The sequence below is a fragment of the Ciconia boyciana genome, chromosome 1 (assembly GCF_034638445.1).
Source record: "Ciconia boyciana chromosome 1, ASM3463844v1, whole genome shotgun sequence".
NCBI classification, from domain to species: domain Eukaryota; kingdom Metazoa; phylum Chordata; class Aves; order Ciconiiformes; family Ciconiidae; genus Ciconia; species Ciconia boyciana.
In genome coordinates, this window is record NC_132934.1 from 3778608 (window position 1) to 3791532 (window position 12925).

Here is a 12925-nt window from a genome sequence, read left to right on the forward strand (position 1 = left end):
TCTTTATCTTCCCTGGTTGTTCATTCCTGTCTTGTCCATCTTCCCTCTTTCTCCTTCTTCCAGCTCTTTTCTAACTCTAGTCCTCTGTTGGAAATGAAATGTGGCCTTTGGTAGGAGACCCAGGGAACAAAGAAGGCACCTCCAATGTTCCAAGCTCTGAACAGAGTCTACCAAAGAACGCATGAATAGCTCAGTGCCTTGGGATTCAGATGTTGGTGTGAGGTCCCCATACAATTATTTGGAGCAGCTGGATTCAACTTGATGCTTCCCCTCCCTCCCTGTGGCTCTGTAGATGGAAGAGAATCTTCCAACACCTTTCTGCAGTGTTGGTTTTGAGGGTATTTGACAGGAGGAAGGAGACGGCTGGAATGATTTTCCAACCTCGCTTGTGCCCAGTGTTTATCCCACATGACATCTACAGCCTCAAACAGATCAAAGTCTCAGGGCAGAGAGCAACAACACAATGGGATTTCAGTTCTTTTTCTCATGGTAATGCTAAGTTTGCACCATGTGATGGGTACCAGGTGTCACACCAGGGAGTGTCAGAAAGAGAACTCTTCTGTGTGACATTCCCTGCGAGGAGCTCAGACCATGATAAGCATGGGGACTGACAGAATTGAATATCATACCATGACGAATGGAGGACAGAAGCTAGGTGACATTGACCTAGGGGAATAAAGTGCAAGCAGGCTGGTTTGGACAGAGGCAGTCTCTAGGCAGAGACACAGCAATGATCACTGGAGACAAAGAAAATACAGCATTAATCTGGTAGCAAACTGGGACCATATCACCTCTTTCTCTGGTTGCAGGCAAGAGAAGAGGAGCGACAGCAAACACCCCTATTATCGCTCCTTCCCCCACCTTCCCCACCATCTAAGCAAGATGTGCCTGTGAGAACATAAAATTCCCTATGGACACCAGGCTAAAGATCAACTGCGTTCAGCTAGGGAGGGGACCGTCACTTACTCTGTGTTGCTATAACAGGACACTGTTTTCTGGCAAGGTCGTTGGCTGGTTCCAAGCATACAGCTCCAGTGATACAAACCCTTCCCCTTGCAAGTCCCATGTTCCAGAGAAAGCAAGATCAGCTTTATGCTGAAGAACTAGGGAGCCTAAAAAGCAAGCTGCAGCCCTAAGTGAGAACCCCTGGGTGGCTTTGGTGATAGCCAGGACAAGGAAGACCCACTTTAATTCATCCAGGAAGGGACTCTTGCTTTCTTCTTGAGCAACACCAGTGCATGTACTGGAGCCAATACAGATTTATCCTGTGCTCCTGGTGTCCAAACCACATTTACAGGTCTGAGTCGGTCCTTCTGTAGGAAAAGTTCACCCTGAAGACTCGAGATGAATTTTTGTCTGATTGAGGACAGAGTGTTCAAGGGCAACAGGATGAGCTCTGTGAATGCACCACATTGACACATTGAGGAGTATAATCACTCCCAAATGCCAGGGAGATAATCAGTGCCAGATAACTATTCTCTGGTGATTTAAATCTATCTGTCTTAAGTATTTATATAGCCTACTTGTCATATGGCCTAACTCTGAGCTCCTCATATTTGTTAGATTTATTCTTCCTGAACTCCTCGGAGAAGGTTCCCTCAAATGTTGTCATCTCCGTTCCATTGATGGAGAAACTGAGAAACAGACATATGGGGACTTCCCTAGTCACAGGAGAATCAACAGGGCAGTAAGGATTTGCCTGAAGGTTTCCTAAATCCAAAGCTAAAACAGAGAGCCTAGGACAGACTTAATCCTGATGGTGTCATGCCAGACTTTCCATGGGGCTCAGAGATCTGGGCAGTAAGATGGACAAAGCTAATCTTTTGACTAGCCCTTTGATATGACCAGCATGACTAACTCATTTCCAATTTGCTTTTTCTCCTGGGCTGATTTTAGGACAGAATCTGTGGCTGAGAAAATGCTCACCAACTGGTTCACCTTCCTTCTGTACAAGTTCCTCAAGGTAAGAGGAGCAGCATGCCTGGATGAAGAGCTGCTTTAGTGCATTTCTTCTTGGCAAGGTTTTGCTGGGGCAAAAACTTCCCAGGTATAAAGGAAAAGGCTTTTATTCTCAGGAGAGCTCACAGCCTAATGGGAGAGGGGCTGTTTTCTGATCCAGGGAGAACAAAGAGGGACAGTTTGTGAGAGAGGCAGCCTGCTGGTCTTACTCCTGTACAGAGGTGGGATCTAAGGGTCAGTGCTGAAACATGAAGGATTTCAGAGCCTGGCAGGGACCTATATTGAAAATGCTCTCCTTTTACTAGCAGACTCAGATCTCCATCACGTGGTGACCCATATTTTCAGTGTATAGTGGCTGGACATCTCCTACCACCCCAGCTCAGAGGCAGTACTGAGGCCCAGTGCCTCCATCATACCCAGTGCCTCCACCTTACTTAACCTGCTTTACCCACATCATAACCAGATCCTTGCTTAGTTTAATTTAGGGCTGAGCCCTAGCTCTTCTTGGCATAAGGCTGCCTCAAGCCTGCCCTGGACATGGTCATACACCCTCTGAGTACAGAGGGCTAGACGCAATACACCATGTAAACCTGGCAGCTGCATCCAGAGCCCAGCACGGGCTGAGGCTGTTGCTGCTTTGTATCCCACTGGGAGAGAGCATTGGCTTTGCAGGATGCTCATCAGGAAAAGAGTGAAAAGACTTGAGACACCCCTTGAGCCCTCTTGTTCCTCCTGGAGGGCCTCCTTGGGGTGGTGCATAGTAAAAAAAAAAAAAAGAGGCTTTCAGCCTTTGAGACCTGCCACTGACTGCTGGATGATGGCAGTTTCCTCTTGGGGACCCACATTGAGCCTCAAGCATGCGAATTGCCAAGGCGCCAAATTCAGAGCCAGCCTTTTTGGAAGGAGCTGGTCTCTGCACCTCTCCCCCACTCCCAATGCAGTTGCTAGATATTCTTACACCTTACAGCCCCATTTGGGCAGGATAGCCACTCTCTGCCTGGCAATTCAAGGCTTTACAAATCAATCCCATTACCCTGAGCCTTCCCCAGGCACAACCTGTCCAAGGATGAACACATGGGAGAGTTTTGAAGGTCCCTGGAAGGTAATTGCAGTGACTTCAGTATCAGATTCCTGCTTTCAGCTGAAAGGAAAGGATATAAGGAGGTGACTCTCTAAAGCACTGCTTTTATAATAGGCTTTTTCCCCCCACTCAGCTACTTGTCTTCCTTCCTTAGCCTGAACAGAGGCCTGATAAGGGCAAGAGACAGGCACACAGAAGCAATATGCTGCTGGCAGATAAGCTAATTAAGTGGGAGACAGGTGTAGGAACTGAGAAAGGGGCCACTTTGCTTCAGATTATTAACTTGTTTTTGCTGGGATTTACACCAGAGGAAAATGACCTTGCTCGTTGAGTTGGGACACACTGCAAGAGGAGAGGGCAAGGTGGGGAGGAGGGGAGGAAGGATGGAGAGATGAAGGAGAAGGGAAGCAATAGGGGAAAGCACGAGGAGGAGTGCATGGTGGCAAATGTGCAGAAGGAGGGCAGCAAGGGAGGAGAGGCTAGGAAAAGTGTGGGAAGAAGAGTGCAGTGAGTGGATATGATGGGAAGGGGAAATTAGGGACACGTGTGCTTTACTGGCCCTGCCTGTGTGCTGCTTGCTGCAGTCCTGTGCTGGGCCCCACACATCTGACATCACTGATGCAACCGTACAGATCCAGGGGCACATCTCCCCTGGGTCACGGAGCTGCTCCTGCCTGAGCATCCCTACTTGCCTCCAGCATGAGAGTGCTCAGGGAGACTGTGGACTCTGCCCAGACACCCAGGACGGGGCACCAGCAGTCCACCTCCCTTTCAGACCTGTCTCCAGGTCCTCTGGGACCACCTATTCCAGTGCAAAGCTCTGGCTTGGTGGCAATCACTTGAACAGCTCCTACAAGGCTCTGCTAGCCCCAACATTGTCAGGGAGCACTGACATCTTTGTCCCATGACAGGACACTTGAGAGGGCTGGTTGCACTCTGTGGAAGTGGAGGGCCACCTCTATTCCCAGGCTGTATGGACTAGACTGATTCCCACTGATGCATCTGTCTCGAGTGGTTGGGGATGGCAAGCCGTGGCAGTCATTGAGATGCTATGTAGGTTGGCTTCTCACCTCTGCTCCTCCTGTTTCACCTCATGGTTGTCTCTCATCCCTGCAGGAGTGTGCTGGCGAACCTCTGTTCTCCCTTTTCTGTGCCATCAAGCAGCAGATGGAAAAGGGTCCCATCGACTCGATCACTGGGGAGGCCCGGTACTCACTGAGTGAGGACAAGCTTATCCGACAGCAGATTGATTACAAGACACTGGTGAGTGCTCAGAGCACACCTTCCTATGGACTTGTCCAGCCTCTTCTAGCAAAAGGGGATTTAGAGAAAAGAAGCCAGTGATGGGCATGCTGATTCTCTGGGACAATTTATTCTTGCAACCCAGCAGGGTAACCCTGCTGAAGACTGACTAGTTGCATTCCCTAACACAGCAAGGTTTGTGGCTGAAGCATCTGCTTGCAAAGCATGTTTGCAAAGATGGCTGCTTCCAAGTTACTTCCATTGTGCCCTGCCCCATGCCCAGAGCATTTCCAGCTCCCCAAAGGCATTGCCTGTTCTCTGAAAGCATCTACACTCATTGCAGGGTAGGATGACAGTGCTAATCCTTTACCATTGCTTGGATTAAGTGAGGTCCGGGAGCACTGGAAGACAAGTGTGAACCTTGTGTCATGAATATGCCTGTGAATGTGAAGACAATAGATATGGGCAATTTACTCTGTTCTGTTAGACAAAATACTTCCTAGTATCCACCCCCTTTCCCTGGAGTGATGCCCACCCTTCCAACATCCCTCTGAGTGGTAAGTCAAAGGTAACAGTCTTCCTACAGCAGAAAGGTGGGGTTGTCACTGCAAATTATCACCACCCTGAGCTCTTCCTTGGGAGGAGTGTGATGTCCATGGTGGGGTTTCTTCCTCCTTACTCTTAGGACCACACGGGGGTATTCTGATCACCCCTCTCCCCATCACGTGCTCCCTCCTCCCTGGTCCCCAGCACCAGTGGCAGAGCTGCCCAGCGCCCAGCCCGGGCACACAAAGGGCTGGTGTTTGCTGGGCAGTGCCTGCCCGGGCGGCAGCCCTTGGCCATGCGGGGTGTCCCCAGCGCTGAGCTCAGGCAGGTCGGGCACAAGGCCCTTGGTCACGGGACACTTGTGATCACAGGGACACCCAGCTCAGGGCATGGCAAGCCCAGAGCCGTCCTGAGACCTTGTGGTGTTCTGTCAGTGCAAAGCCCATGGCCTTCTGCAAGTGACAGCAAAAATAGTTTTTATGAGGCTATATTGCAAGGATCTTCTCTAGAATAATCCTCAACGGAAAAAAAGAATTAAAAAAATTATCTGTTTTTCCAATGAAGATTTCAGCGTCAAGGAATATGTTAGAGGTACACAGTGGAGGGACCTATTAGGTCTTCTTTAGAGCAAATGCAATCATTCCTCTTGAGCAAGCACAAGCCAAAGAAAAATGAACATGATTTAAAGATTTCAAGGGAAAGAAAATTAATCCTTGTCACTGAGTCATTTGCTTCAAAATGTAATTGTCTGCATGGTGAAATATATACATTGCATACATCCAGCTTTAGCTTCTACTCTGAGATTCACCCTTTTCCCACTTGATTAAAGAGCATTAGATATCTCTTCTTGTATAGGTGTTTGTGGGCCTTCACTTTTTCCTGGATACACTAAATCCACTGGGCTTCTAAGTCTCTGTGGGATGAAGAACACTTTCCAAGTCTTCAATGATCCTTGTAATTTCTTTATTTCCCATGTCTTTGTTCTTGGAAAACCCCAACTCCAATTTTATGATGGTCAGAAGATGGTCTGAATTTACCAGATTATTTTATTTGCACCTTCAGTTGAGGGACATTCATCTCACTTAACTTTAGCTAGCTTTGAGAACTGTGTCCATTCGATGTTAGTTCCTTGACCTGTTTTAGATCTTAGCTCAGGTGGGCTGACGCTAGAAATGCCTGCTTTTCTTCAGTAACTACAGGCAATCTAACGCTGAGCTTTGATTGAATCCAAGTCTGATGAGAGGGTAGACTTTATTCTTAAATAAGACCACAATTTTATTTTGCATATTAAAAATGTGATTTTCCTATTAAATCAGCCGTGTAGTGCTTCTTTTCTATTACGTGTGGTTGTCTAGCAATTTGGAGGCCTGATCTCACACGGAGAGAGTGAGCAAAAGGAAGAAAAATGCAGACACAGAGTGATCGCTTTCACCAAAGGAAATCCCTCCGATCCTTTTAGGCTTGATATAAAGCAGCCAGCAAAGGGTAGTAATTATACATCAGCCTGAACAAAGCTCTCCTCCATTCGCTTTGTGTCATTTGATGTTAATCAGCTCTCCCTCTTACATCTCAAGAGCAGACAAATATATCCCGATAGGAATCTCAGCAGATTTACGGAGATCAGCTTCGGTGAAGGAGATTAAGAAGAAGCAGAATATGAATAGGATTGTTCTTCCTTTCTGTTTCTCTTTATTTCTGTTTTATTTTGTCCTTCCTCTACCTTCCTTAAGCAGTCTGTCATCTTTTATTAAAAATATAGTAATGAAATAAAGCAAGAACTGATTCAGTATTTGTAATATAGGAATTCCCTCAATGTCTCCTGCTCTCTACCAAATACACCTGGTCACCACTGTGAGTTTGCAGTGTGTGTGGCTAAAATTCATTGGGTTATTTACATTCCATGAGTGCTAGATGACTGCTTGACTGAGTTAAATCACAATTCCAGCAGCGTGGCACATTGAAGCAGGCTGTTTATTGTCATTACTTCAGGAAGACAAGGACAGGGCTTCTTTTGGAAGGCATTTGTTCTTTAGCCTTCATTAATCATGACCAAATATTTTAAGTCATGGTTTCAAATATGGTTTGAGTGAAAAGCAGATCCAAAAAAATTGACTTATCCAGGGAGAAAAAAGAAGACAGAGCACTGTCAGACATCTGGAATTACTGATTTTGCAATACACACCTCATTCACTAAATGTAGATTGTTTCAGTCTGATTTCTCTCCAAACCAGAAAGATAGCTCTGATTTGCTGTCTGCCAGGTTCTACGGTTCTCCAAAGAAGCAGCCCTCAGTGGCCTAGGGTCTTTGCAATCTATAACAATTTCTGTACTTAAAATCTCCTAGATTTTTCAGTCTAGGAGAAACTAAGCAAGTTACAGATGTGATTTTCTAGAATAAATGTGTTTCAGCTAAACAGTGGGTCTTTTCCCTACTTCTCCTCGGAGAAACACCCTCTTGTGTTAATGTCTTCGCTAGCAGTCAGTGCTCATCATCTCTTGTCTGAAGTGGGTCTCTTGTCAAAAACCCAGCTAGATTATTCCATCTACAAGAGACAGGAAGGTCTCATCCCTGCTAACTGCCATCTGCCTTTGCCAGAATCCATGATTTTTTAACCATTCACCAAAACAGAGTCCAGATGCAAAAACCTCACTCCCTACTGCCACTGCTCTGCTGTCACTGGGAGATGAAAGACCATCCATCCCCTGCATCAGCTTCATTTCTGTTGATACAAATAATGCAGGGGAGCAAAGACCTCGATGTATGTCAGAAGCTATCAAGAATATTGGCTAATTAGTGCTTGGGGGTGGTAGGCGGTAGCTGCCCAGTACATCTTGAGCAGTGGCATGATCTGCATGCTCCCTGCACATCTCGGTGGCTCCAGTGCTGAGAGCCTAATTGGATCATCTCTCCTGACAACATATTCCAGATGGATAAAGATGTTTTGAGCTGCCTTTGGTTAAGGCTTTTCAGGGAATTTTGGTGGCAGGGAGGAAGCCACTAGCGAGATATAAGACAGCTCTCTCATGCTTGGTCTCTCTGGGTGTCTTTCTCCTCCTTGCTCACTGCCAAGCCTCACTTGTGTGCTGGCCCCCTTGAACCTTCCCTGGCCCAATCTAGAAGGGAGAGAAAGATGTCTCTCCCTGGGATAGAAACTGTAACGATGTCCTGGTCTCAGGGCAGACCACTCAAACATTGTGGAGAACTCAGAGTCAGGGTCCCCACATGAGTAATCACAAGTTGTGCCTTTATTATTTAAATGCCAGTAATCCATAGTGGAAATCAGGGCTTAGCTGTGCTAAACATTGCACGTATATATACACTTAGAGACAGCTCATGGCTGGAAGGGCTGGCAAACAAAAAAAGCCCAAGGATGTAGAAAAAGGTCAATAAACACAAATCCAGTGAGATTACATGCCCCAAGCTCACACAGAGTCAGTGGGAGAGCAGGGCTCGGAGATTACTACTCCACTTGCTCCCAGTCCCATACTTTTCCATGTTGACCCCACAACTGGCACCTTCATCATGCTATGCTGACACAGACCTCAACGCATGACAGAACAGTGGTGCCAAGTGCTGGTGTCCTCTCAGTGGCAAAAGATGCAGCGTCTCCTTGAGTGGCACTGAAGTCTCCTCTCTCCTTCATCCACTTTGCTAGCTCTGTCCCACAGGGCTCAAAAGCAGGTTGTGGGTGATGGAGCAGTAACAATGAATGCATTCAGGAAATCAGCATCGCAAAGCTTCCCTCAGACTGACTAATCATGCAGGAATATAGCACAGGGCATCTCAGGGGTCTCTTCCCCACCAGTTGATATCAAAGACTGTGTTGACATAGCTGAGCAGCACTGCAGGAGCAATGGGATTAGTTCTCTGTCTTACACTGGTTGTTATGAGGACAGCCCTGGGTGAAGCACAGGGCAAACCTTACTCTTCCAGTGAGGCTGGAACATCTGAACTCTGCTAAATGGATAAAGCCAATGCTTAGTTTTTTTTCTCCTGGTCACCTCCTACCAGGGACACTCTATAGAAAGCTGGGGGGAGAACAGAGGAAACCCTTGGAAGGATTCCCACAGAAGCGGTAGGAATCTCTCTCTCAATTGCAAACACCTTATTAGGATTAGGAGCTTCAGTCTGTTGGGTGGGGAGCAGAAATTTTCAGTCTGTGGTGTAAGGATGACTTCTATAAGGCCCATGACAGTCTCCAAAGAAGAGCCATTTAGTGTGTGCAATACACAGGTGCAGCTTGAAAAACTCCTAAAGTCTTTGTACTGAGAAAAGTTTAGTGCTCCACAAGAGAACAGTTGGAAAACATCAACTGAGAGCTGATGTGAAGCCTGGGGCATATATGTCAAAGCCACTGTGCTCTGGGAAGGGTATTGGTTTCTATAATCAATGCTCGAATTCCGTAAAATGTTTAAAGGAGCCTCTTGACTGTCATGGAAGTGAACATACTGGAGTTCAGGGGTTTACAGGTACTACCAGCTGCCCCATCTATGCTTGAGACCACTAAGAGCAAACTTCTCTCTGCACAGCCCTTTGAAATATGGCCTTCCCTGCTCTTTCTTCTTCCAACTGAGCTGGAAAAGAGGAGAGCAAGGACTACCGTAGTCAGGGTGTGAATGATCATGGCAGGGTTTTTCTGCCATCTTCCAAAGTTGGCACCCCATGAAATTCAAGGGCAATCAAGTTATAACAGTAAATCACCTTTGTCAGCTTCCAGCTGGATGATGGTCCACACTGTATGGTGGGTACTGGTGTGGTGGGCACTGGCCAGCACCTGCAGGAGATGTTGGCCATTCTGGACTAGCAGCTAGATGCCTGGAAGAGTAGCCCAGACTATTTTTAAGAGCACTAAGTGCCTTCATGTGAGGAACAGAACTGAACCCCAGGTGTTTGCATCAGAGACGAATCACACCACGCAGCTTTCTCTGACTGGCATCAGCTCAATTTGCCTCAGCTAACCTCAGATCACTGGGAGAGACCTGCAGAGTAACTTGGTCTCCAGAATCATGTGTGATCCCCATAGCACTCTCAAAGGAGCTGTCCTAGCCTGCCATCACTGCTTCATTTCCCTGCAGATGTGCAATGGCGGGGGGGCAACTAATAACCTCAACACTAGATGCATTTCAACAGTGCTTTTTATGTATAGTTCTGTGATCCTTTGAGACAAAAGATGCCACAGAACTGTAAATCTGTGCTGTTATTATTATCTGAATTGATGCTTCTTCAATACTCCTGGAAGGGACATATAAATAATAGCATTATGATCTAATCAATATCTCATATTTACATCTCCCCTTTCATCCAGAAAGATCACAGAGCTCTTTGTAAGCAATATCTTCACAAGTCCCTCTTAGTTGAGCATAACAGCACCAAAGGGAGCCTGGTGAGCCAATATATAATTATACTGATATGATGTCACCCAGTTTCAAGCCACTTCAAGATCCCACTGCATCTTAGTAGGTTAAAGTGGAAAGTGATGGAGAGTCCAGTACCTATTGAGTACTACAGAGGAGAATTTACAGTCAAGGTAGAATTTATCTAAGACATCAAAACTAACGTGTCTGCACTTGTAGAAGTGACACAGGAACATTTAATGACCGTAAATAGCCAGGAGCATCACTCAACATTCCTTCCAAGTGCAAAGGTGTGCTAAGTTTATAAAAGTTTATAGACTTTCACACTCCTGTAACCAGGAGAGAGCAGAATGCTCGACATAGACATGAACAAGAGTTCGGGGTTAGATTGCTGCTAAACACTGTGTGTATGTGTTTAAGGCATCCCTTCCTCCCTCTCCAACCCATATGCTTTGCATTTACTCTTGGACAGAGTCTTTGGAGAAAAGTATATTATCCTCCTGAGAAATGAGAGGCCTCTCTAGTTGGGTCAATTTTCTTGTTCTATATGTGAAAGCAGAAGTTGTTGGTTTGTGCTTTTTTTTTTTAAGAAGCCCTGCATTTCATATTAATAACATTCTTCTGAGAAGGGTCTTGGTCAATCCCATGGCTGTGCAGAAGACGGACAAACTTAAGCCTGAGAGATTGAAGAACACTTTTACCTGAATTGTCAAAGTCAGGTAGCAATGCAAGGAGGCCGGTACTGAATTAGTTCACCTAGCCACCTCTCTAGGAAGCAGGGAATGGGTCAGAGGCCAAGGAAAGCTCTGGACAACAGTTTGGATATCAGTTCAGCTCCAACCAGGGTCAGGTCTGATTGCATTTTTAATAGTTTCTATGAAAAGAGTGTGTCAATGACCTTTGTCTGGTATGATTTGGGTGAATGCCATTTTTACTGAAAGTACCAGAACCTGAGCTGGTATTCATGGGCTTTCTGTTACTAAGTATAGTGAAGATGCCAAGGAGATGAGGCTCAAATCTAAGGGGCTATTCCCACAGGTATAGTAGTTTCACCTCACAGAGACAAGTGGCATGAGACACAAGTTCAGAAAAACCTTCACATCAGCCCCAAGTCACTGGCTGCAACACCTGGGAGACCACAGCACTTAGCTGAGAGTCAAATCCTGAGCTACTCTTAATTCACTGTGCACAGACAGTGGTAAGGGGTTGAGAGCTGCACAGGTGTGGATGCATGCAATCCGCCTGTGTGAAAACAGATCTCTGTGCCCTCTCGAAGGAGGGAATACTATTGGTACACATTTTTCACCTTATTGCACCCTGGATCCCTCCTGTCTTGTAGGAAGCAGGGACCTGCAAGAAAGTGGCTGCAGAAGGGTGGCCACAGAGTACTCGTGCTGCTGTTAAATGTGTGGTGGGTCTCACTGCCTCTTTCTCAGGTCCTGAGCTGCGTGAACCCCGACAACGTGAACAGCCCTGAGATCCCGGTGAAGATCCTGAATTGTGACACCATCACGCAGGTCAAGGAGAAAATCCTCGATGCCATCTTCAAGAACGTGCCCTGTTCCCATCGGCCCAAAGCTGCTGATATGGACTTGGGTATGTGAGTGCACAATGGGCCCTGATTGCCCCCAGGCAGGGGGAAGAGGGGAGATGGGAGGCAGTCAAATGCAATCTAGACACTGCTTGTTGGGGCAAGTGCCATGTCTCCAGACTGGGTGTACCCGTGGTGCTTGTGCAAGGCAGAGCAGCAGCAATGGTGAGAGAGCAGAAAGGAGTGATTAAATTGATGCATATGCTCCTGGCTTATGAAATCTTTGGCCTTAAGGACTTAAAAAGACCAGTAGCCATCCTGCTTTTCTGCCCACAGAATTCAGCTTGGACAAGGGTATGGAAAAGGCATGACTGGGGCTATTCTCTCTATCCTGCCAAAGTGTCATGGAAAAAGAGCACCAAATGCCCAGGGTGGTATTGTCAGCAGTGTTCAGGCTGCAGCGATTTATTCCTAGCTCTTCTGTGGATAGTGAGGGTTTGGATTATATATATCTTCTTGCTGAGATAGTCACAGCCCAAGCAGTATTAATTACTCATTGTGCAGGCACAGGAAAAGGGGATGAAGCATCCTCTGTTTAGTGGGCTGCATCCATCTCACCCCTGACTGCTTCCCTCTCCTGCCAGCACCCCACCACCAACAGCAGGGCTGGGAGCTACTGCTCTGAGGTTTCCTTTCTGCAGAGGACTCAGACATCTTAAGGGAAGATTAGTCCTTGTGTTTATATATTCATGGTTTTTTTCTTAGTGGTTTGCTCCTTCATGCATTGCTCTGCTTGGAGGGTGGAAAGAGCTGCACCAGCTTCACTGGCGTTTCTAGGCAGATGTGGTGTTAAGCTCTGGGGCACACAGGGAACTGTACAGGCCAGTGCAGGGGTGCCTCTGAGACCAAAATCTATTTCTGCCCAAAATCTGGAGCAAGTATGCTGGGAGGAGTGAGATGTCTGAAGTTGGGGTCCAGAGGTAGATGTGATACTACACCTGGAGCCTACTACGAAAGAATGCAGAAAAATCTGCTCAGGGCATTGCTGAGGTGGCCGGTAGGGAGCTGGGGACTGTATTGTGGTTGTATCTGCCAGAATTTGCCCTCAGTGACTTTCAGTGAAAGACACTTGAGTGGAAAATGATGGAGTCTATAAAACTAGTAAAGTAGAAGAGGAACCAAAAGGAGAAGGAATGGACTGATGCCAAGAA

At 46.7% G+C, this 12925-nt stretch overlaps 1 protein-coding gene across 6 annotated transcripts in view; it reads left to right on the top strand.

The window, feature by feature from the left end:
* Window positions 1-12925, top strand: part of PLXNA4 (plexin A4) — a 431262-nt gene that overhangs the window by 389973 nt on the left and 28364 nt on the right. For all 6 annotated transcript variants that reach the window (XM_072864978.1, XM_072865153.1, XM_072865238.1 and 3 more), the window contains 3 exons: window positions 1897-1963; window positions 4157-4303; window positions 11620-11779. In XM_072864978.1, the coding sequence (XP_072721079.1) occupies window positions 1897-1963; window positions 4157-4303; window positions 11620-11779 (374 nt within the window). The remainder of the gene's footprint in view (window positions 1-1896; window positions 1964-4156; window positions 4304-11619; window positions 11780-12925) is intronic.